Source organism: Mytilus californianus, unplaced genomic scaffold, assembly GCF_021869535.1.
Source record: "Mytilus californianus isolate M0D057914Y unplaced genomic scaffold, xbMytCali1.0.p SCAF_7, whole genome shotgun sequence".
In the NCBI taxonomy this organism is placed as follows: domain Eukaryota; kingdom Metazoa; phylum Mollusca; class Bivalvia; order Mytilida; family Mytilidae; genus Mytilus; species Mytilus californianus.
Window position 1 is genome coordinate 23,728,827 of NW_026262723.1, and position 25,365 is coordinate 23,754,191.

A 25,365-nucleotide genomic window follows, 5' to 3' on the forward strand; every position below is an offset into this window, starting at 1 on the left:
GACTGTTATATGTGTAGTTCAGAGGAACCAGAACCTAATCTAAAATAGAGAGATATTTATCAGACTGGCTACTTCATAATTTGATGCTAAATTGTTGAAATCCAGAAGCTTCTGAGCTTCCACAAGGCCCCTCTACCAGGGCAACCGTTATTACGCCTCCCGTTCATAAAATCCTGGCCTAGGACTATTGAAATGTTAAGTAACGGCTTATACCCTATAATTTGGAATTTCTCGTTATTGTATAAAAAAGAAGATGTGGTGTGATTGCCAATGAGACAACTCTCCACAAGAGAACAAAATGACACAGAAATTAACAAATATAGGTCACCGTACGGCCTTCAACAATTAGCTAAGCCCATACCGCATAGTCAGCTATAAAAGGCCCCGAAATGACAATGTAAAACAATTCAAACGAGAAAACTAACAACCTTATTTATGTACAAAAAATGAACGAAAAACAAATATTGGTCTACTGCTGTTAAGATCCATCCAAGCATTTTAATATACCATAGACAATTAATGGAGAGAATTCGACATAACAAATACCAAACCGCGACACTTTAACTTTAAAATATATATGCTCCAAGCCAGGAACCGTTACTTTAGTGCATTTTACAATTATTTTATGTTTTTTGGCAAAAAAAAGGTCCAGAAAGATTTCATTCTCCGCCACCACTTTCAAATATCCTCGAAACACCCCTGTGCAGTATTGTGGATGTCTGTCGTTTCAATATATACTACAAGTATTAGTTGTGAATATAAAACATCCAGACAAATAGAAAAGATTCACGTTAGGCAGGTAGCAGTCAACACTGTAACTGTAAAATGAATCTTCCTCCAATGAAGGAGTACCTCATAATTAGAGTGTCAAGTTATTGAGTACTGTCTCTTTTACAATATATACAGTACAAATATTTGTTAATTGTGAATATAAGACACATATAGATAGATACACAGTAGGCAGATACATGTAGGAGTCATAGTTGCAACTGTAAAACGAATCTTCCTCCAATGAAAGAGTACCTCAAAATTAGATTGTCATGTTATTGAATACTGTCTGGGGTTTTTTTAATATACGGTACACATATATTGGTTAATTTTGAATACTAGTAAACATGCTCGTATAGATAGATACACAGTAGGCAGATAGGAGTCATAATAGCAACTGTAAAACAAATCTTCCTCCAAGGAAGGAGTACCTCATAATTAGATTGTTAAGTTATTGAGTATTGTCTGTTTTTCAATCAATACAGTACAAATAATGGTTAATTGTGAATATACAGACACGTATAGATAAATAGAGAGTTGACAGATAGGAGTCATAATTGCAACTGTAAAAGGTAGCTTCCTCCAATGAAAGAGTACCCCATAATATATAATGCTGCCATTGTCTATTGTTATTCTTTGCTTAAGATTAAATGACAAAACGTGAATGGGTTGCATCTTCTTTTTTCTTTTCTTTTTTTTTTGTATCTTTGTTGACTGTTATCGGTGTCTCCAAGAAATATATGTTTTTTTTCAACGATTTTACAAAAAAAATCATTACTCCGTAACATAAGGGACTGAATAGGGAACCAGCAGGATTAAACATTTTCCTTTGTTATATGTAAATCGATTGATAATCCTCAGGTGAATCCGCTACTCTCTTTCTGAAGGTACGGAATCGGCCGAGTTGTGACGAGTGATATGTACATATGTCAAATGATATTCTTTATATTAAGTTTTTATATTTTGAAATTTGACTTTACTTTTTTGATCAAGATAATATTATTTTTTTCTTGATATACCTTTTTTATGTCTTTGCTAAAGTTCCTTTCTATAACATTTGTTTTTAGATTCATCTTTGGATTGGCTAATACTTTTGTCGGACCTTAATTGATACGTGGAAGATACGTGGAAGACACATTCTAGAGATAACTTTTATCAATAAGATGAATATGGTGGAGGATAAAGTGATAAATGGTAACGTCAAGAGACACAAAAGAACACAGGCTGATGATCATTTACTTCATACTGTTGTTAAATGTTATAAATGTGATGTTTGTGGTAAAGAATTTACTCAAAGTAGTAGCTTAAAGAGACACAAGAGAACACATACTGTTGTTAAAACTTATAAATGTGATGTTTGTGCTAGAGAATTTACTCGAAATGATAGCCTTAAGAGACACACGAAAACACATTATGTTGTGAAATGTTATAAATGTGATGATTGTACTGGAGAATTTACTCGTTGTAGTGACTTAAAGAGACATGCGAGAACACATCATGCACATACTGATATCAAATGTCATAAATGTGATGTTTGTGCTAGAGAATTTACTAGAAATGATAACCTAATGAGTCACAAGAGAACACATACAAGTGAAAAACGTCACAAATGCGATGTTTGTGCAAGAGAATTTACTAGAAATGATAACCTAATGAGTCACAAGAGAACACATACAAGTGAAAAACGTCACAAATGTGATGTTTGTGCTAGAACATTTACTCAAAATATTTACCTAAAGAGTCACATGAAAACGCATACAGGTGAAAAATCTTACAAATGTGATGTGTGTGCTAGTGAATTTACTCGAGATATTTATCTAAAGAGACATATGAGAACACATACTGGAGATAAATCTTATAAATGTAATGTTTGCCTTAAAGCTTTTTTTTGGCTTCATCATTTACAGAATCATATGAGAACACATACAGGTGATAAACCTCATGTCTGTGTTGTATGTGGTAGAGGGTTTAGTCAGCTTAGCCATTTATATGCACACATGAAAACACATACAGGCGATAAACCTTGTGTATGTGATGTTTGTGGTATAGGGTTTAGTCAGAATGGTAGCTTACAGAGACACATGAGAACACATACAGGCGACACACCTTATGACTGTAATATATGCTGTAAAGGGTTTAGTCGGCTTGATTACTTACAGGTACATATGAGGACACATACAGGTGATACACCTATTGACTGTGATGTATGTGGAAGAACGTTTAGTAAGCATAATAGCTTAAAAAGACACATGACAACGCATTCCGTCGATAAACCTTATGACTGTGATGTATGTTGTAAAGGATTTAATTGGCTTTATTCTTTAAAGAGACACATGAGAACACATACTGGTGAAACACCTACTGACTGTTATTTATGAGGTAAAGGGTTTAGTGAGCATGGTATGTTACAGAGTCATACGAGAACAAATACAGGTGATAACCCTCATGACTGCAATTTATGTGGTAAAAGAATGAGAATACACATTCGTCACAACTCGGCCGATTCCGTACCTTCATCTAAGGAGAGTAGCGGATTCACCCGAGGATTGCCGATTGAGAGAATACATACATGTGATCATACTGATAAAAACAATGACTATAATGTGTGTGATATAGGTTAAAGTCAGCTTTGTTATTACTCAAAGACACATGTACACTTCATACTTGTGAAATACTTTGCAAATTCGATGAATGTGGTAGATGGTTCAGTGAGAGTGGTAATTTAGATAGACACATGAGAATACATATAGTTGTTATAGTAATAAATGTCATACGTTAAAATGTTGTGTTAAATAGATTGTTAACAGACTTCGAAAAACGCATATATATGAGCCTCCTAATGGGGTTTTTGATTATGTGATTACTTTGCCGTTTCTATAGTGATTATTTGATTACCAGACACGTTTTTATAATGAATATTAGATTATTCAATAATCTAGGACTGATTTTTCATTATTTAGTTACCTTTAAAAAGAATAATTAATGACTATGTGATTATTTTGGCAAATTATTTGTAATTATGTAATTACTTGGAAACCCCCATGAGGGGCCTCACATATGACCCTTTTCGATTGTCATGTTTATTTGACTCATACTTACGGTGTAAAGTGTTCACTATGCCAGTGTCTGTAGTCTCGTTTTGGATATCAGTGAAAACATTATTTTATGTATAATAACTGATCAATTGTTAAGTCAATGATTTCGCTATGACACAGTAACTAAAACCTTTTCAAAATTAATTCCTAGTTACAAAGATTTGGTCAATCTCCCATGCAGAGTTATCGGTCCTTGCGCTCTCTCATTGAGATTGAGAGAGAGCAATGACCGATAACTCTGCGGGGGAGATTGAGATTTGTAAGGAAGTTTTGCTGTACCTGTTCAAAACGGGATATCGCATCTTGATTTTTAAAAATCTAAATCCCTAAAAATAAATGTAATCCATGTTAACTTTTTGATCCTTTTTAAAGGTTATAACTTTAACACAGTAATAAAATCTTTAAGTATTTTTTCTACTGTTATTAGCTATCATCGATATTTTTTTTGATTTTTTTTTAAATACTTTTTCAGTTCACTAAATCTAATATGTAACTCGCTGACTGACATGATCAATATTTTTTTAAATATGTAGTAGAGCATGTATTTTTGATTTGTTCGTGTATAATGTATTTAAACTAACAAGGAGACAGATTAACATAAGCACTTGTTGCTTGTTTCTGAATCCTTTTTGTGAATGTGTATAGAAAATGTATTTTTATAATTCATAATAAAACATTGTTTACACTAAACATGAGAACTTAATGATCTGTCAACCTAGGGATACTGTTGACTTATAGTTCGGTATTGCACAAGATTATGTGTTTCTCAGACTGTTTATGACGTCTTCACACTAAATCCGTTGGATTTGTAATGATTGATACTTTAGACTAAGACAATTCCTGAGTCCACTTTTACTTCTATCGACTGTTCTCCCTCTACTACTACTTTCATCTTCCTCTGTGTCAGAAACATATTTAGGCAGTTGTTTATTTGTCATCGAATTCCGTATTCTCCCATTTTTGTTAATGATTTGTTATGCGGTACAGTGTAATTTTTAAGCTTTGGAAAAAATCCAGGATGCGATGTCAGTTTGTAGCCCGGCGTCGAATGCGTTCATGAAGTCATGAAAGGTGAGTAGCAGTTGTGTTTCACATGTATAGTCAGATCTAATTATCCATGGTTGAGTGATGTTAAGACTCTGTGCTTTTCAAGATGTTTAAGGATGTGCTTGCATACGTGTTCTAGTAGTTTGCAAGTACCGAAGTTAATGAGGCTGGTCTATAGTTTTCTGCAGGGTGTTTGTCTCACTTTTTGGAAACACACGAAATGTTTGTGTTGAGCCAGTCTCCGGGTAGTATTCCAGTGTCTATTGATGTTTGGAAGATGACAGTTAATCCTGGTGCTATTTCCGTTGCACATTCTTTTAGTATTTTGTTTGGGATACCATCTGGTCCAGATGCTTTCGATGGGTTTACATCTTTGAGTAGTTTTTCGAGACCTTTAGTTGTTATAAGTAGTTCTGGTATTGTTTCTTTGATGTATTTTGTTATTTTAGGAATTGATGTTGATTTGTCAATTGTTAATACGGGTCTAAGTTGTTGAAACACAATTTCCGCCTTCCCTTTGCTGTCAGTGAACAGCTTCCCCTTGTCTTTAGAAGGTGATACTAAAATGTTATCTGTTATGTTATGTATGTGTTTTAGAAGACATGGCTTAAAGAAAGACATCATTAGAACCAAGGATTTGTATAGTATACTATATACAAATCCTTGTTAGAACATACACTGTAAATAATTATAAATCTAATGTACTAGTAAGTGATTTATAAGAGGGTTTCAAGCGATAATAAAGGAACTTTGTATAAAACACATAAGAACATTTATACTGCATACTGTGTTTATTTCCTAAATATAGTAACACAGCTATATTTTGTACAATGTAAATTTCATCATGGAACACTTCTTCCACAGTCAGGGGTTCATTAAGGGATGCAAATAAGTTTGAAATTTGTGTTCCAATTTAAATGATCTTAAATAGCTATCAATGTATTGATTTAAGTTGCAGTATAAAAACAATATTAGGTCAATGTCATAAAAATATAAACTTTTTTTTACTCGGCACAAAACTGGGGAAGGGCTCGGTAGAACCTCGTCCTTTCCCAGTTTCCCAGCCTCATACAAAAAAGTTTATATTTTTCTGACATTGAACTAATATTGTACATAGGTTTCTTCCTCAATCTTGGATTTTGAAGTAGCAGATAACAATTGGTCTAGATCTTTTTTTGAGAGCACTACTAGGAGTATGTAATTCATGTGCAAGACTTCTAATGTTAACATAGAACATTATGTGTTTTATCATATTTACGGCTGTATTTTTTGAAGAACAGATTATGTTTTTGATGAATAAATGGAGAAAGGGAGGGAGGTATACGCCAATGATACAGTAACCCAAACCCAACTACAAAACTAACCAAACGATTACAAGAGGCACCATACAGCCATCAACCCTCCACTGAACAAAATGTAAACATGGACAACAGTTCAAACTTATTTTTTTAATTAACTGTAAGTGAAATCAATATGAAAATTACTTTCAAAATTCCGAATTTAAATATATGAAAGATTATAATTTCGGATAAGAAATAGGTCCATAATGTCCATTTTTACGAATGAATAAAATGATTATGTTTTTGTCATATCTTATAAGTGTATTGTGTTGTATCACTTAACCCGTTTAAGCATTTTTTGGTTTTATGCAATAAAGTCCCGATAATATCAGAAAAATCTCTTTCGGTCTAGTATTCAGTATGAGAAAATGTACCTTATTAGATGTGTTCTTTGTGTCTTTTGGTGTTTATGTCTTTGGTGTTTACGTGACTTGTATCCATCTGATGAGTTAAGTCTTTTTCAACTGATTTTTATAGTTTGTTGTTCTGTACCACTACTGCCCGAAGGTTAAGGCAAAAAAAAAAAGGGGGGGGGGGGTGAAGCCTGCAAACATTAAAACCACGCCATAGTCTACATGTGTTTGTCTTAAGTCCAGAGTCTGTAATGCTGTGGCTGTCGTTTGTTATTGTATATCATATTTGTTTTTCGCTTATTGTTTTGAACATAAATCAGGCCGTTGGTTTTCTCATTTTGAATTGCTTTACCTTTAATTTTGTCGGAGCTTTTAATTTCTTGCTAAGAGGTATGGGGTTTGTTAATTGTTGAAGGCCGTACGGCGACTTCACATTTACGTCATTTGTTTTCGGGAGGATATTTTTCTCATTGGATATCACACCGCATCTACTTACTATATATTACTATGTGCTTTTTTATGTCCTTTTGTATTCCGAATAGAACTACTTTTAAAGAAAATTGCTATTGAAATGCATTACTATATTACCCTCGTGATCTCTTTATACATGCGTGTTCTATAATTATGATAACTCTAATGATAATATCTTAAATTTACTGTAGACGACTTATTTCCTCGAGCGATGTATTTTTGCGAGTAGAAGATCAACGTTAATATGTGAAACTCAGATCTACTAGTATGGGAACATAACAACAACATAAAGAAATGGCGACAATGTATTGTCTCAAAATAGGATAGAATAGGATAAACGCGAAAAAAAAGTTTCAGCGAAAATATGTTTAACAGTATTTCAGTAGTTGTACATAATGTCTATAGATATAAGAAGATGTGGTATGAGTACCAATGGGACAGCTCTTCATCCAAGTTACAATTTATAAAAGTAAACCATTATAGGTCAAAGTACGGCCTTCAACACGGAGCATTGGCTCAAACCGAACATCAAGCTATAAAGGGACCCAAAAAATTACTAGTGTAAAACCATTCAAACGGAAAACCCAACGGTCTAATCTATATAAAAACGAGAAACGAGAAACACATAAACAGACGACAACTAGTGTAATCAGATTCCTGACTTAGGACAGGTGCAAACATTTGCAGCGGGATTTAACGTTTTAATGGTACCAAACCTTCTCCCTTTTCAAAAACAGTGTAACATTTTGATCGTTATTCTTCCATCATTGTATCACATAACTGAACCATGTCGAACATAAACTAAACAATGATACTACTTAACCAAACCATGACACCGAGTTTTCAGTAATCTTATATTGTGTGAAAATGTAGTTTTTTTTTCGGAATAATTGACGTCAGGTTTATATCATAACGAAATATGTGATGTAACAGACAGTAAACAAATCACTCTTCTTTATGCATAAGAAACGAATAACAACTTGTAAATTTTGACATACGCATTATTCTGTGTAAATATATAACTATATAATATACATTTTAGTGTACTAACATATTAGCCATAAACAAAGTCTTGTATGTTTTTTTTAAATTTTAGTTCATTTATATGTTTTGGAGTTTAGTTCACTGAACTAGTACACAATTTTATTTAGGGGCCAGCTGAGGACCACCTCCGGGTGCGGGATTTGCTCGCTGCGTTGAAGACAAATTGGTGGCCTTCGGCTGTTTTCTGCTCTTTGGTCGGGTTGTTGCCTCTTTGACATATTCCCTATTTCCATTCTCAATTTTACCAGCTTGAATTTATGTTCAGAAGTTCCTTTAGCAAAAAATCCGAATGTTTATATTGTGTCATTGTTTGTCATTTAAAACTCTTAACACATTCATGTCCAACTTAACCAAATTATGACATAATCACTGTACTAAACGCTCATCGATATGAAGACGTTACTACCCGTATTGTCTTTCAAGAAACGACACACTGATTTTCAAAAGACAACATATTGATTTTCAAAAGAACTAGAATAGTCATTAATGATGCAAATAGCACAATTATTAATTGGTGTGTCAGCGCTCATGGGATATATTCCAACAAGGACACCCCAACCGGATATTATTATTCATGTAAGTTCCGATGCATTAACCACTGAACTGATGATACCCTCGGAGACCAGCAATATATGATACGATTGTCAATGATAAACAAGAACCTAAGTGCAATTGAAGTTTGCAACTATTAGTCTTCAGTGGCGTAGCCACTGGCAAATACATTGTAAAAAGGGCTCTAGGGGGCGAAAACCAACCCCCTCCTCCACAAGCTGAACGATTTTAGTAAAATTCTTATTGAACAAAATGCTTACAATACTACACTGGTGCTACTGGTCTTTTAAAAATGAACAAAGCCCGTACCGCAAAGCAAGCTATTAAGTTAGCAGTCCTCATGCAGAGCATCGAACAATCTTTTTGTTATAAAACATAGAGTAATAGCTATTACGAAATGTATATAATATGTATGTCTGCAAATGCTTCCCTCTTCAAACAGAGTAATACATTAGTCAACTAGAAGGCTGATGTACGGGGAAAACACCATGTATTTATAGCTTCTTAGTAACAAGTATGTAGAACATCTTTATACAAGTTTTCTCTAATACGGTAACCCCGGAAGATTTTCGACTTCAATATACTCAAATATTGTTAAGGATGTACTTAGGTGATGTTTAGGAATTTTTGTCAGATGATGAGACTCCTTGTGTTTTTTTCTACGATACAGGGTAACATATTTTGTCCCGTATCACCCATTTTTCTTTTCACAAAAGACTTCAATAGCTCATGAAAGGTCATTTACCAAAATTCTAGATTTCTTTTCTTTAGACTTGAGACCCAAATAATACCAATGCAAATAAAAGTCCGCGACAGTCTTTTCCCGCCATTTTTTAAAAGTTAGATATCTCGATAAGGAGCTCCATAACCTATCAATATGTTTAGCATATGTTGTTCCTTAACTAATGCTCTTTTGACTTATAGTATCAATTTTAAATTATAGATTCTTTTAATTTCACCTTACATCCTTAAATGCATGTTACATGTAAGAAACACGGAGGGAAGTATTTAACCACCATTGATGACAATTTTATGTTTTTCGATTAACGTAATTTGAGCAAGAGTTATTTCCCCTGACGACAAAAAACAAAATCAACTTCTTAACCTGACCGCTAGATTATTTTTTCTGAAAAATATTCATACTTTTAAGTCTTGTATATTTTATCTCCACGATCACAGCAAGGGTCTCCAATCAGATATGATTGCACCATTTGGCATAGTTTAATTTGGTTTAACAATGGCGCCCAAAGAATATAATTTAAACTCAAATTACGTCATATTGAAAACATCTACAATTTTTACTCACATTTTCTATTTTTTTTTTCTATTTATAAATATCGGGACAAGAAAATTATGTGCGAAAACAGCACTTTATTAGTCTGTTTTAGAAATTAAATTCAAATGACCGTCTTCCATTAGAGCCTGTTTATGATATACTTAGCAATCACCATTTAAAATTATCATATTAACACAGAACTTGTCAATGTGTTTTAAAACTGTAAATAATAAATTATGCAGTTGTTCTTAAATAAATCATGAATATATTATACTCCTACATCCACTCACAGCACTGTAAAGTAGATTTAACATGATGCTGTAAAAATACCATTATCATTGCCTCATACAGGATCTTTTGAAAGTTGGGTCGTATTTCCAGAGAGTAGAAACACAGTGTGACAATTTTATTCTAGAAAATCTTATAAATCGTAAGGTTTTAAATTTTTTTGGAGATCAAAAAGGAGTACGCCCTTTGGATCCATTTCCGATTTTTTTTCTCTAAGCCTATCGTGACACAGAGATGTGTATTCAATTCACACGAATGGTTCAAGTCCTACCGTCTCCAGCTCTCTCCGTAGATGTCAATGGTTCAACTCCTCTACCGTCTCCATCTCTCTCCGTCAATGGAGGGATCACATGAATATAACGGGACAACCATTCTAATTTTCTTCGAGAGTTTTATTACATTAAGATGTATAATTATAGTTCGAACTGTCTCACATTTTGGTAAAATTTCGGAAAATATAAACTTTGTGCTAATAAAGTATATGTGTTTTATTGAGAAAAAAACAATATTCTTTAGTTAGACTAGAGTGATGTCTTATGAGCACAAAGTTTATGTACTAAAATCGATGCGCGAAACATCCAACAATAACGGATATGTGAAGAATATTTGTCAAAGTCAAATAAATCGCACAAGTTTCTGTAGCTGAATGAGTCCTATACGAAAGAATATTCACTGAATATGCAATGATAATCTTGTATGGTTGGGTACTTAGGGTAAGAATGTAACAAAAAACAAAAGAGGGTTGGGAGCAGTAAGGAATTTAGTTTTCTTAACTTGACTTAAGCATGTATTTCTGTTGTCTTAATTAAAATTGAAAGTTAAGTAAGTTAAGTTAAGTAACATTTAAGTTAAGTTGAGTTACGTTTAATAAAGAAAATTCTTTTTTCATCCCCGGCAGTGATATTTGAACACGCGATCTTTCTGGCGTTAGATTGTTTATCTTGCAACTGAGCCACAGAAACCATAGTTAAAGGCATGAAATTTAAGTATCTAAGTCCACTTCTCTGGAAGAAGAGAAACAAAATTTGGAAGCATCATCCAAATTCTTTTCTCTAAGGAAGCTGCTTTTGCAAATTACTTTATTTTCAAGCAAAAATAGGAGAAAGTATTTCAGAAATGTTCGTATTTTTCATAGGTATGTAACTATTTCTTCATTTAAGCGATATAGTGTCTAACATCATCATAATCAAGCATTAAAGAAATAAAGTTTTGTTACTGCTATTCCGACTCCGCTAACAAATTTCAGGACATATATTAGATGTTTTCATCTCTTTTGCAAAAAAAAACGGACAAAGAGAAATTTTGAGTGCGTTTCAAAAATGTTACATTGAGTTTGTCTTAATGATGATACTCTATGAATCAAATATTTCATATATGTACAGGTTTTAATTACAGTTTTAATTGTATTCTTGTAACAGAACACGGCACAGTTATCAAAAATAGTAATTTTATTTTATAATAATCTGTGAAAATAATCTATCTGAAAAAAGATAAAAATAGTTTTCTCACACAATATTCTTGTCAAGAAAAAGCAAACTGACATAATACATTGAATGATACTAGTGTCAGGTACATCATGCAGCTGGTATTTTGAGTATTAATTTGAGCCCTCAACTACATCTGTCAACGAATGTCAACGATCATACAAGATTTCGTGCAAACTAGTTTTCCAAAAATTTGGCTTATCCGTCAAAATGACCGATAGGAACGTTATTAAAAGGGTTGGTGCTATGTTTTTTTTTAGAATTAAACGTACTATCGTTTGTTGATGTGGTTCATAAGTGTTTCTCGTTTCTCGTTTTTTTATATAGATTAAACCGTTGGTTTTCCCGTTTGAGTGGTTTTACACTAGTATTTTTTTGGGGGCCCTTTATAGCTTGCTTTTCGATGTGAGCCACGGCTCCGTGTTGAAGACCGTACTTTGACCTATAATGGTTTACTTTTATAAATCGTGACTTGGATGGAGAGTTGTCTCATTGGCACTCATACCACATCTTCTTATATCTATTATATACTCATCTGCAAGGTATGTTGGTCTTTTTACCAGATAACCAAATTTCCATTGTACTATTAAAGGTGGTGTTAATTTATTACCACAGCATCACAAACGACTAAAGAAGAAAGAAAACAATATCAGTCGTTGGTTTATTTATTTCACACTTTTGTCATCGCCTGAATACAATTAAGGTCGTTTGTTTATTTATTTCACACCTTCGTCAACGCATAAAAACAATCCATCCAAGTTGACTAAACAAGAATCAGAATCCTAACCAATGAGACCAGCATTGCATACCTGAAATCAAATTGTAATGCGTTTAAAGAAAATTACACTGCGTCTTAAAATATCATTGAAAGCTGATTTTAAGGAATTAAATGCGAAGAAATCAGAACGGTAAGAATACAATTTATAAATTTAAAAATGTCAACTTAAAATGGAAGGACATTTTGAAAATGACCCTACCTCTATGATTAAATGGTTGATTGTTCTTAATTGTATGATTCCAAAATATATCCATCGACAAACTTGTTGTAATATAAAAGGGCTCTAAATCAACGAATTTAAATTTGGTAAATCTAAGTTGAAACTATGTGTACAATATAGATATTAACTTTCAATGCTTGTTACTTACTACTGGTAACTCGCAAATATAGAACTCCAGATCTGTACAATCATCAGCTTCCCAACCCCAAACACCATCACTGTTAAGATCTATTTCTACACAGCTACCACGCATGTCCGATTCATTTTCTAAAAAGAAAAATAAAAAACAAATTATTTTAAATATTTTAAGATGTTTGTAGAAAGCAAAATTATTCAAATTATATCCAACAGCTGATATACAACAAATATCCACTACTTAGGTATCAATGAGGGTCTGGATGGGATTACAGAATACAGAATAATGGGCAAAAAGTGCAGATTAAAGTCCAAAAAATAAAAAGAATACAGAAAACTAGGGAAAAAAATTAAAGAATAGAGAATAATGGGGAAAAAATTATAAAGAATACAGAAAAATTATCTAAGAAATTAAAGAATATTGAAATAAAGGACACCCCATCCAGACCCTCGAGTATTTCCGTGTTAAACACGCAATCTGATTGCAAACCTTCATTAAGTTACTTCCCTTTAAAAGGAGGATTGGTGCAATAATAAACCATAAGTCGAAAAGTAATGAACAAATGATTTGATGGAGGAAGCCGGAGTGCCCGGAAAGAAGCAAAGACTTTCGTTAGGAAAACTGACAATCCTAATTAATTAAGATTTGATTACAACGTGCAGGATTCGAACTTTCAATCTCAGTGTTGACAGGTTAGTGGTACAGTAGATCAACTACTTAGACCACTCAGCCACCGAGGCCACTTATTAACGACAGAAATAGTGGTATAAAGAACAAAAACAAGGTATAAACAAGATTTGAGCAACCCGAATCCTAACAACAATCGTGGATGAAATAAGGTGGGTTGGAAGGATCTATAGGATCATCCTACACTCTATAGTAGTGTCACGTGTCGCAATTAAATATCTGACAAGCAAGATGAGGATAGTTAACGGTGACACAAATAAATGTAAATCCAGAACTGTCAACTGAATCATGATGGCGTCTGTAAAATGTTGGAAAAGATATGACTTTAATTTAACTAGTATGCACCTTTGAAAACTATGACAATTCATTTTCATATCATTTCACCATACTATTGTACTAAGTATATATTGAACAAGTTCTGAGGTCTCTTGTCATAATACTAACCTACTCCAAATGGCAGAGCGTTGAAGTTAAACATTTTGTTGTTTACTTTAAACATAAAGTTCCTGGAACTCCTTAAATCGTTGGCACCAGTCCAAACGTCACCGTCGTTGTCACCTGGGTGATAGTAAATGTAAATTACATGATTTAGAATTGAATGCTTCGTTTGTAATTTTACATGGTTCTAAAAGAGTTAAACGTGCGCAAATTTGTTGTATGAAGTGCGGAACATTACATTTTTCTGCTACAACAATCATGAAATTGCTAGTTAAATTTCGGGTTTTTTGCCTTGTTTTAACGTTGTCATGCAAAGCACGTTCAGTCATTCATGTTGCATTGTATCAGGAAATAAAATGTAGCTTTTGGAATGCCTCCGTCAATCAAAACTTCGGAATCGTATGAAACTTCCTATTTAATTTTCTAGTGATTATATTTAAGAGAGGATGACAGTAACCATTGAGCATTTCACTGTAAAGCATGGAAAGTTGTAAAATATTTTGTTTACGGAATCTGTTGATATTGAAAGTTAATGAGGGAAAAAATCACTGAAAACAGTAAAAGTTATGTGTTTCTCTCAATTTCAGTAATAAACTGATTTAAATGTGACAATACAGTTAAAACCGTAAAGATGGCTAGTTTTCCCATTTTTGATTCATATTTAAATATCTTTCTATCAATAAAGTGATTCTTAATGATGTAACTACCTTATTAAAAAAATATGCTTATGAAACAGTCTTGGTAATTTTCTATTCAGTTTTAATCATTCTTTATGCTCTGAAAAGTATGCAATTGTGACTAAATTTTCGAAATATTTTATTAAAATATGCAGCCATTTCTGTTGGTGGCAATAGTTTGTATATATCAAGCATGGTTGTGTCTTTCTAAATGAATAATAAAATAACTGTACAAAGTCTGTTTCTATGAAAAAACCGATTCAAATTGAAAGAAAATCACCGTTTTTGCACGCAATTATCTCCCTTGTCGGAACTCTTCAGAAAGAATAAAGAAGATACTGAGCACCAAGGTCAGACTACAGAGGCTTGAGAGCAGACGATGTAATCATTCCAGTACACTATGCAGTTTTGGCAGGCTGTGTAGCTTATTTGGCTAATTTTGTATTCTAAGTAACGAGTTTACAGATGGACAATATTATAATTTACTATATATACATGAATTTTCAACATATATTTCTAGTTCTGACATGAGTTGAACTGTTGACATTTTACAGCTACAGTAAATGTCATATTGGTCCGAATTTGTACATAAAAAGAAATATGCAATACAATTAATATCCTATTTAACAACATTGAGATTAAGGGAACAACGTTTCAACCTGAAATTTGTGAGAGAGAGAGGGGGTGGGAGATTGTGAAAAAAAAGATAATGGTTAAAAATAGTACCGAAGCTATAATTATAAACCCACACCTCAGTCAACTACTGGTTATTCAGAACTATAATATAAATCTGGTTTAAACTCACTGACTGTAAAAATGATTCCACAGCCTGGTTTCCTTTTCCCAGTGCACAAGATTGTGGTCAGAATGTGAGATTTTATTTTGGTTTTCAAAGGTAATTAAAGTCTCAAATTAACTTTCAATATGTGTGATTCTCTCAGGAACTGTCAATAACAGGATTTAAGCCACACAAAAAAAAAACAGTATAAAAACTGTGGCATTGTTTACTTAGGAAATAAACAAATGTACCAAATTTCAGTTACAGAAAAAAAAATTAAAATAGCCTTTCAAGACGTCATAATTATTTGGACTAGTAAGGCCCTTAAATTCTGGTAACCTGAGCTAACCTAATTTCATATCAACCCTTTTTGGCCATGTGAGCTGTTGCTATTACTAAGTTTGCATCCGTCATCTGTCGTTTGCTAACAATTTAAAAAAAATAATCTATTAAGTAATGACCAGAATTAAATGAAAGTTGTATTAGGTCCAGGGACACAGTTATCGTCCTTTGATTTACCTTGCCAAAAAAAGAAGAGTCCAAATTGGACAGTGTAAAACTTTCAAATTGAAAAGGTTAAAAAAGTATGTCTGAAGCTGTCAAACTGAATTACAGACCCCCTTAACATGAAATTGTCCATATTTTGAGTTTGCACTTGTCTATTGTATTTTCTATGATTTTGATATAATTTGGACCAAAATAGTACACTACACTAAAAATATTTTTGGATAGCATGGATACTAGAGCAGGTGGATTTTTTTAAATTTTCGTTTCTTAGTCTAAAAGAAATGCGCTACAAAATAACTGTGTTCTTGTGTCTGTATGATTGTTCCTAAGGAAATCCTTTATTTAAGATCCATTGATAAAATATGTATCCTGGTTCTCTTTTATTTTGTATCTGAGTTATATACTCTGCGTCAGTTTTAACTTCAAAATCAATTTAACCAAGTAAAGGACTATGTCAGAGCCACCTATTTTTCCAAAGACCAGTGTTATTTCAGAAACCATGGTTATTTCAGAGCCAATTGTTATTTCAGAGCCTTGTGCTTTCATGCAACACGTGTGAACTATGGCAAGCAGTTTTACTATTCATTCTAACTTCAATATATCTAATAAACTTATAAGATATTGCATATAGTTTATAAGATATCTTATATAGTATAAAATATCTCATATAATTTTCGTTATAAGATATCTTATAAATTATATGAGATATCTTATAAACTATATGAGATATCTTATAAACTATATGAGATATCTTATAAACTATATGAGATATCTTATATGTTATATGAGTTATCTTATATATTATATGAGATATCTTGTATATTATATAAGATATCTTATATATTTTATGAGATATCTTGAAGTTCGAATAAAGAGTAAAACGGCTTGCCACAAATAACCGTTGATAATCACATCGTCGCTGCTTTAATTGTAAAGGAAAAATAGACGTTATGACAGTAAAAAAGAGGCGGAAGATGTCATAGATAGAACACGTTCGTAGCTTGATTGAAAATTTCATGGCCTTTTGTAACGATGAATACATACATATAAGTCCTAAGCGCAGGTTACTGACACTGGACATACATTTATATGCATCTACCAATTATCTTTTGGCTACTTATTATTGTTATATCATTATTTTCATACAGTCAATGCATTACATCGGTACAGAGAATGTACCAGGGATGGGAGGCATGGTTTTTTAAGGAAATTTTAAAATTTTTTTCAGAAAGATAAATGGTCAGTGCCTTAGCCTGCTCAGATGGTTACCTAAATTATTCATAAAAGATTTACAAAATGTATAAAAGTTAATATATTAAACTGATTTTTACTAACCTCCCTTTACTAGTGCCTCACTTTTATTAGAAAGAAAATTAAGACACACTTACCGATGCCAAATTTCTTTCTCAGAGCTTCCATCTCATCTTGACTATCAGGTACTAAGAGATGAGCTCCATTAGTACTGGTACATACGGCCTGAAATTTAAAAAGAAGTCAATTCAACTCAATCAAAGCGTAACAGACTAAAATATACTTTATACCTTCTCTCGTTTGATTTACATTGATCAGGGCCTTTTATAGCTTACTATACGTTATAGGTTTGCTCATAGTTGGACCGTACGGTGACCTAATGTTGGTTACCTCCACATGGTCTCTGGTAGACATCACTGGCAATCACTGCATCTTCAACATACCTCTGTATTGGTTCACTTCACTTCCCCTTCCGGATTTGCAGGAAGTTTTTTTGACGCTGATCGATTTGCAAGCAAAAATTAATAAATAATATCAACACACATTTCAACTGGTAGAAAGTCTAGGTTCTTTTTTATAACGGCAAATGGAAATGAGGACTAGAGCTTCTTGGTAGACATATTGTTTTAACACATACTGTTATAAAATTTGTTGATGTTTGTGTAATGTAATTTGTAATTTGTCACACACTGTCTAATTCATATTTTTAACTTAAAAATTATAAAAAAATAGTTTGAGCATGCAAATATATCATTTTGGTTTTATTATCAGAGTGATAAATATGTGTTAAACGCTACTTTCAGCGACCTTGATTACATTATGACGGCTATTTTGTAGGGGCCTTGGTGGTCGAGTGGTCTAAGTAGTCCAACTACTGTATCACTAGCCTGACAACACAGAGGTTGTGAGTTCGAAACACGCACGTGTTTCTCTCTGGGTACTACGGCTTCCTCCACCAATAAAATCTGAGCGGCACGCAATAGCACAATAGTGCTAAAAGTGGCGCTTAACACCAATCAATCAATCAATGTATTGGTGGAGAAAGTCGTGGCAACCCGGAGAAAAACCACCAAGCTTCGGCAAGGAAAAGTGACAATCTTTGTAAATAAGGATCGGATATACAGTTTATAATGATTGATGTTAGAAAACCACAAAAACGGCGTTGACGTGCTATTGATCCTTGTAATTCATCTATGTAGACCTCTTGGTCATCGACCCCCTCCTCACAAAAATACCCCTTAAAAAGTATCAACAGAAACATAATTCTTATACATCAGCAGAATGCCAAGTCCTTGCAATGTTTCTTCCACCAAATGAATAACAGTTAGGACTGATTCGTTGGTCATCAAGCTTGGAATAACCAGTTGGGCATGTTACTGATGGACAACCTGTACCTGTTGTAACTGAAATCAAATTAATCTGTCAATATATTTTGTTCAAAATTACTATTGAAATACAATTTTCTTTCTTTTAGAAATATTACTGTACTTTTCATCAGGAATACGAACAGAAAGATTAAACAAGATTTATTATTTGGAATTGGTTGAGACTTTATTTATAAGAATTCTTTATTTTTACGAATTGTTTTGTATGTGTTTTTGGTTTCAGTTTCAAACACACGCTCCTGATTGCGTTTTCGTTTTTTTCTTAAAATGTCCTGTACCAAGTCAGGAAAAAGGCCATTGTTATATTATAGTTCGTTTTTGTGTGTGTTACATTTTAATGTTGTGTTTCTGTTGTGTCGTAGTTCTCCTCTTATATTTGATGTGTTTCCCTCAGTTTTAGTTTGTAACCCGGATTTGTTTTGTCTCAATCGATTTATGAATTTCGAACATCGGTCTTTATTTATTTGCATGTCATGTTATTTTCAAATGCTGTATGAGGATAGACACATAAAATCAGTTACAACAATGTTAAAGATTATCAAATATTGTAAATAGGGATATAATGTGTACAATGAAAAACTATGAATACCAACATGAAAGTAAAAAATACGTGTTTATCTAAAGAAAATCATTTTTTGAAAAGTGCAGATCTTCACCTAGTAAATATGTAAGTATCAAATACTTATAACTAATAGTAACAAAATGAAGTAATCAATATTGGGTGTCACTAATGGAACAGAAACAACTGTTTTTCCTCCATTTTTTTTGGGGGGGTAAGGGATCATTTTTTTTCTTCTTGGTTCAAGCTGCCCAGTCTGTTGTTTTTTGTGGTGTTTTGTGAACTTGTTTGTACTGTCTGTCTTGTTTCTTCATTATCAACGGTGTAGTATAATATTAAACTTTAGATTTCGATTGTTCTCATTGTATAGCTTTTAATTTTGACCCTGTTTGTTTTTTCCGAGTGTCCCCTTGTTTTTTGCCATTTATTTGTTTCCTATTTCATCAAAATGCTGATCATGTATCCATGTTTAGCGTACAGGGATCTGAAAACGCTCCATTCTTCTTTCTGTTCTAAAGACTTTTCGGGATTTTAGGTTTTGTTGCAATAATACGCACATTATAAAATTTGGAGGCAAACATTTCATCGGGTGATATAAAAGTTATCAGAACAGAGAGTAGCACATAGTGTTGTTACATCCCTGGTATTCACTTACTTGGAGAAGACATAATGGTAAACAACGATGGAACTATAGACAGTAAAACCAAAAGTCCAAGAATACCAGAAAAACCTAAGCAAACAATAAATAGATAGATGAAAGTATTGTTCATTTTACATTTTAATTCATTGCCGATTCTTCGTAGTTGAAATATTTGACTTTTCACTTGTTCAGTTGAATTTTGAAAAACATTTGTATTGTGATATTTGTTTACAATGCGTTAAAATGTCTTTGATTGCTTTTACTTTTCAATAGTTAATTTATCGAAACGATGATAAGTTAAACCAACCAATCTATTAACATAAAATGTATGCTATTTTCAATATGCCCTATTTCATCATATGCATACCCCAACTAAATAAAGGCGGCTTCAAACTTTCAATGTTTTTTTTAATAACTGATTCAAATAGAATTAGAATATCGTTTAAAAGTTTGTCGTGTTCGAACGTAATCACTTTCTATAACGTCGGTGTAGTGTTTTGTAAATCGCTGTTTTTTCATTTTCTCTTTGCCTTTTTCATGGGTTTTATTTTGACTTTCGGTCGTTATTAACGATGCTTTTCGTAATATTGTTTACCTCCATCATTTTGTCCGTTCCCAGTTTCTTCATTTTCATTAATAAGCACAAGTTGTCGGGTTGCTTGATCTGGATCACGCGAGATGAAACTTTGTCCGCTTACAAAAATTGTCTTTTGAAGGAGTATACCAAGTAATACTGTCAGGAAGATCCGTTGGTGCTTTGAAAAAAAAAAATTTAATAAAAACAGCCATTGTTGCATTTGGCTCACCTTGGCAGATCTGTAGGGTAGCGGAATCTGCTGAAGTTTGCCGATTGCCATTTTTGGACATTACTTCGGACATCTGGCGATGTAATTATACACTGCGTTTAAAATTTGCCTTGCAAAGTTACTAATTAACTAGATTCGTTTAAACAGTATTTTTTAATGAAAAATTATAACAATAAAGTAGTACAATTTTAAATATAATTGATTTGGAAACAAATTTGGAAAAACTTTTATAAATCTGACTCCCGAAAAAAAATTAACTAGATTGTTTACGTAGTCCTTCTTTGTCATGATTTTATATTTTTAACTAACAAATGGCTAAACGACCAATAAAGGCTCGAAATCGTAAGAGCTTTGTTAAAAAAACCCTGCCAGTCTATAGATAGTTTTGTTGTTTAAGTGTGAGTTGCAGAAGAAAATATACTACAACAATTTCGATGTTTTACGTGTCGGTAAGAATTTAATTGAATACTTAAATGCGTTGTTATAGATAATAATTATTTTTCTTATTATAATAATAATTATTATGGTTACCTTAAATCGTTCAAAATATGTCTAAAATATATTTTTACTCGAAGTGTTTATTGATTTGATATGAATACAAAACCAAATAACGCACACACACACACACACACACACACAAAAAACAAAAAACAAATGACTGATAAAAGACAGCTTATGCATATAAAATATAATAAGATTACCGACCTGGAAAGACCAAATCATTCTGCAATAAACAAGTTCTCAGAAATTTTACATGCGTCAGTTTATTTTATACCATTTATTTTTTTTCTAAATATATATTCGTCCTTTGGGGAAAAAAAATATTTTTTCCGTTTTCTTAATCATCAATATACTAATAGAGATTTTAAACACAAAACTCACCGCAATATAAACATATTTCTATGCTTAATACAAATGACATTTAGGTCTAGACATTTGTTATTTTTTTAATCATCAAGTCATCAATTACATGTACAACACTCAAAAGAAACAGCTATAATTTTGTAGAACACTCGTTTGTGTTTAAATTCTTTTTCAAGAGAAGTTTAAGAGTGGAACATTTCTTCACCCGTCTATAACAAATAAAAAAAGTTTTAAAATAAGGGGAAGGAGATAAAAGCATAGGGAAACAAAAAGAAAAGATGTTTTAAGCTTCCAAACGCATTTTTGTATTCATACTTCTAGTACTGAAAACGTAACTTTGACACAAATCATTGAACTAACATTCGTAATAGTCTATTAAAGACGGTAAATCTATAGAAAGTTCTCCGGACGCACTAAATATATGAAATGTTATTTCTTTCTCTAGTGAATCTGTTTCAGAGACAAATTTTTGACGCTACCAAATATGTTATTATTTAGCTTTTGTGTGAATCAGGTTTTTTTTTTCTCTGAGTACAAACTTTGTTAAAAAATATTTGTTTACTGGAATCAAACTTTTTTAACTTCCTTTCTGAAACTTTTTTTTTTAAAGAAATTAAGAATCGTGTAATGCATATTGAGACAAACCCCAAAAATATAAATGATCAATGCTTAAATACTTATGGAATATTTCACGCTGAACATTTTACTATGAAATAAAAACAATAACAAAAATAAAACAAAAACAATATATGATAAAAGACAGCGTATGCATATAAAATATAATTAGAATACAGACCTGGAAAGACCCAATCATTCTGCAATAAATAGGTTCTCAGAAATTATACATGCGTCAGTTTATTTTTTCTACCATTTATTTTTTTTTAATGTATATTCGCCCTGTGGCGGGTAAAACTATGTCTTCCGTTTTCTAAGTTATTGATATACTAATAGAGATGTTAAACACAAAACTCACCGGAATATAAACATATTTCTATGTTTTATACAGATGACATTTGGGTCTAGACATTTGTTATTTTTTTAAATATACCAAGTCATCAATTACATGTACAACACTCAAACGAAACAGCTATAATTTTGTAGAACACTCGATTGTGTTTAAATTCTTTTTTTAAGAGAAGTTGAAGAGTGGGACATTTCCTCACCCGTCTATGAAAAATAAAAAAAAGTTCTAAAATAAGGGAAATTAGATAAAAGCATACGGACACAAAAAGAAAAGAAGTTTTAAGCTTCCAAACGCATTTTTGTAGTCATAATACTAGTACTGAAAATGTAACTTTGACAAAAAACATTGAACAAACATTTGTAGTAGTCTATTAAAGAAGGTAAATCTATAGAAAGTTCTCCGAACGCACTAAATATATGAAATATTATTTCTTTCTCTAGTGAGTCTGTTTCAGAGACAAATTTTTGACGCTACCAAATATGTTCTTATTTAGCTTTTGTGTGACTCAGGTTTTTTTTTTCTCTGAGAACAAAATTTGTTAAAAAATATTTGTTTACTGGAATCAATTTTTTTGAACTTCCTTTCTGAAACTTTTTTTTTAAAGAAATTAAAAATCGAGTAATACATATTGAGACAAACCCCAAAAATATAAATGATCACTGCTAAAATACGTATGAAATATTTCACGCTGGACATTTTGCTATGAAATAAAAACATTATAAAATATAATTAGAATACAGACCTGGAAAGACCCAATCATTCTGCAATAAATAGGTTCTCAGAAATTATACGTGCGTCAGTTTATTTTTTCTACCATTTATTATTTTTCTAAATGTATATTCGTCCTTTGGCGGGTAAAACTATGTCTTCTGTTTTCTTAATTATTAATATACTAATAGAGATGTTAAACACAAAACTCACCGGAATATAAACATATTTCTATTCTTAATACAAATGACATTTAGGTCTAGACATTTGTTATTTTTTTAATTATACCAAGTCATCAATTACATGTACAACACTCAAAAGGAACAGCTATAATTTTGTAGAACACTTTTGTGTTTAAATTCTTTTTTTAAGAGAAGTTGAAGAGTGAGACATTTCTTCACCCGTCTATGTAAAATTAAAAAAAAGTTCTAAAATAAGGGGAAGGAGATAAAATCATAGGGAAACAAAAAGAAAAATAGTTTTAAGCTTACAAACGCATTTTTGTAGTCATAAGTCATACTACTTGTACTGAAAACGTAACTTTGACAAAAACCATTGAACAAACATTTGTAGTAGTCTATTAAAGGAGACGTGACACGACTTTTTTTCTATTTTATTTTTTTTTATTAAATTAATAAATATTAGTCTTAAAATACTGTTTTGTACAATTTTGCCTGATCAAAACCTGATCAATCGTCATTTTTAGGTCGAAGTATCCAGCGCTTGTCATAATGAATGATTTTTAATTAGATAACGATCACGTGATCATGCTTACGTCAGTGGTTACAAGCTGGGAAAATGTCTATAACTGGACGATGTCGGTACACTATGAACGGTATTGACAGCACTTTTCCCGATTACTGACAAACTACAAAGATAATTGACCTCATCAATTTGAGCCATTGTGTGTGGAAAATAACCAAGTAAAGATATTAATTCTTCATGCGAAAAGTCCAACAGCGACGATTTTTCAGACAATACCGATCGGATTGTTGCCATAGATTTGGGTTTGTCTGATGAATAAATTTAATAAACCGCCTTCCTCATTTTTTTTTAATTTAAATAAAACTACTTTTAATCATGATTGAAAATATAAATTTTATAATAATTGATGATCAAATTGTTCTTTTTTCTCTCTGTTACGGTAATGTTATAATTATGTGTGAAAGAAAAAAGAAAAAAAAAACTATAGTAAATGTCAAATAAGGCTTTCGCAAAGGGTACGTTTTTTTTTTTGGTTACGTAGAGACTTTTAATAGGTATAAACTATCACTATAAGTTATGCTTATACTATTTTTGGTTGGAAACCATACATCACGCCAAGGATTTGTGACAAATCCTTTATCACACTTTTTCTGCATTAGGCTATTCATGATATACAATTAACAATTTTATGACTTCCCCCCTTTTATGTAAACAATTCAATTCAATATTTTATTTACGTCTCACCTTATGTATAAAATTAAACAATACAAAACATTTCGATTGGAGGCTGTTGTTTTAGTAATTAAATTTTGACACCTATAGCACACTTGACCAGGTGAAAGGTAATAAGGCACCTGTATTGTGATTTAGTCACGTGTTATGTTATTTACCTTTTAAACCATACATTTTTAAGAAAAAATACTATAGTCTTATGTTGAAATAATTAATAAAGCTATATTACATTTCTAAAGTTTGCAATTCCATCCAAACCCTTATAAATCTAACTTCAAATTTAAGGAATTACACAAAGTCCGTCTCTTCCAAATATCATTAAGAAATCAATTTGTTTATTGCTACCAGCAAAATGCTTAAGTCCAGGAAAATATTCACAACACATTATGTTCTTTTTCAAAATGTTTCTTCAAGAAGGGGTCATTTGGGTAAATGTTAAATTTTCCCATCGGACTGAGCATGAAAATGTTTACATGTAACATATTTCAGTCTTCGAGAACATGAGTTATGTATTAGTTGTACTTGGCATTGTTCTAGCGTACAGTATTTGTGCGTTATCTCTAATGTTTTACGTTAGTGGTTTCTGTACTTCGTACCGATAGGTTGAGTAAGGTTGTTTTTAGTTTTTATAGTCCTTATGTACTGCTGTAAGACCACTATCACACTTTTTTTGGGGGGGGGGGGGGGGGGGGGAAGTGGATGTTAGGTGCTCGTAAACATAGAAACATATACCCCCGACACATTTTGAATGTGCCTGTCTTAAATCAGGAGCATGTAGATCAGTAGTTGTCGTTGGTTTATGTCTGTCAAAT

At 32.2% G+C, this 25,365-nt stretch overlaps 1 protein-coding gene across 1 annotated transcript; it reads right to left on the reverse strand.

Moving 5' to 3' along the window:
* Window positions 1-12,379: 12,379 nt before the first annotated feature.
* On the reverse strand, window positions 12,380-20,490 carry LOC127710182 (uncharacterized). Its single transcript, XM_052215946.1, has 7 exons — window positions 20,370-20,490; window positions 19,790-19,864; window positions 18,463-18,593; window positions 17,328-17,415; window positions 13,984-14,097; window positions 12,868-12,983; window positions 12,380-12,527 (listed from the first exon to the last, which is right to left on the reverse strand). The coding sequence occupies exons 2-7, from the start codon at window positions 19,800-19,802 to the stop codon at window positions 12,501-12,503; spliced, it is 489 nt and encodes a 162-aa protein (XP_052071906.1). The 5' UTR covers window positions 19,803-19,864; window positions 20,370-20,490; the 3' UTR covers window positions 12,380-12,500.
* Window positions 20,491-25,365: the final 4,875 nt, after the last annotated feature.

Coding starts and splice junctions, on each gene's coding strand:
- LOC127710182 (XM_052215946.1), bottom strand. Junction 14,098..17,327: donor GAGAAAGAAATTTGGCATCG/GTAAGTGTGTCT, acceptor ACTATCACCCAG/GTGACAACGACGGTGACGTT. Junction 12,984..13,983: donor CGCTCTGCCATTTGGAGTAG/GTTAGTATTATG, acceptor TTTTCTTTTTAG/AAAATGAATCGGACATGCGT.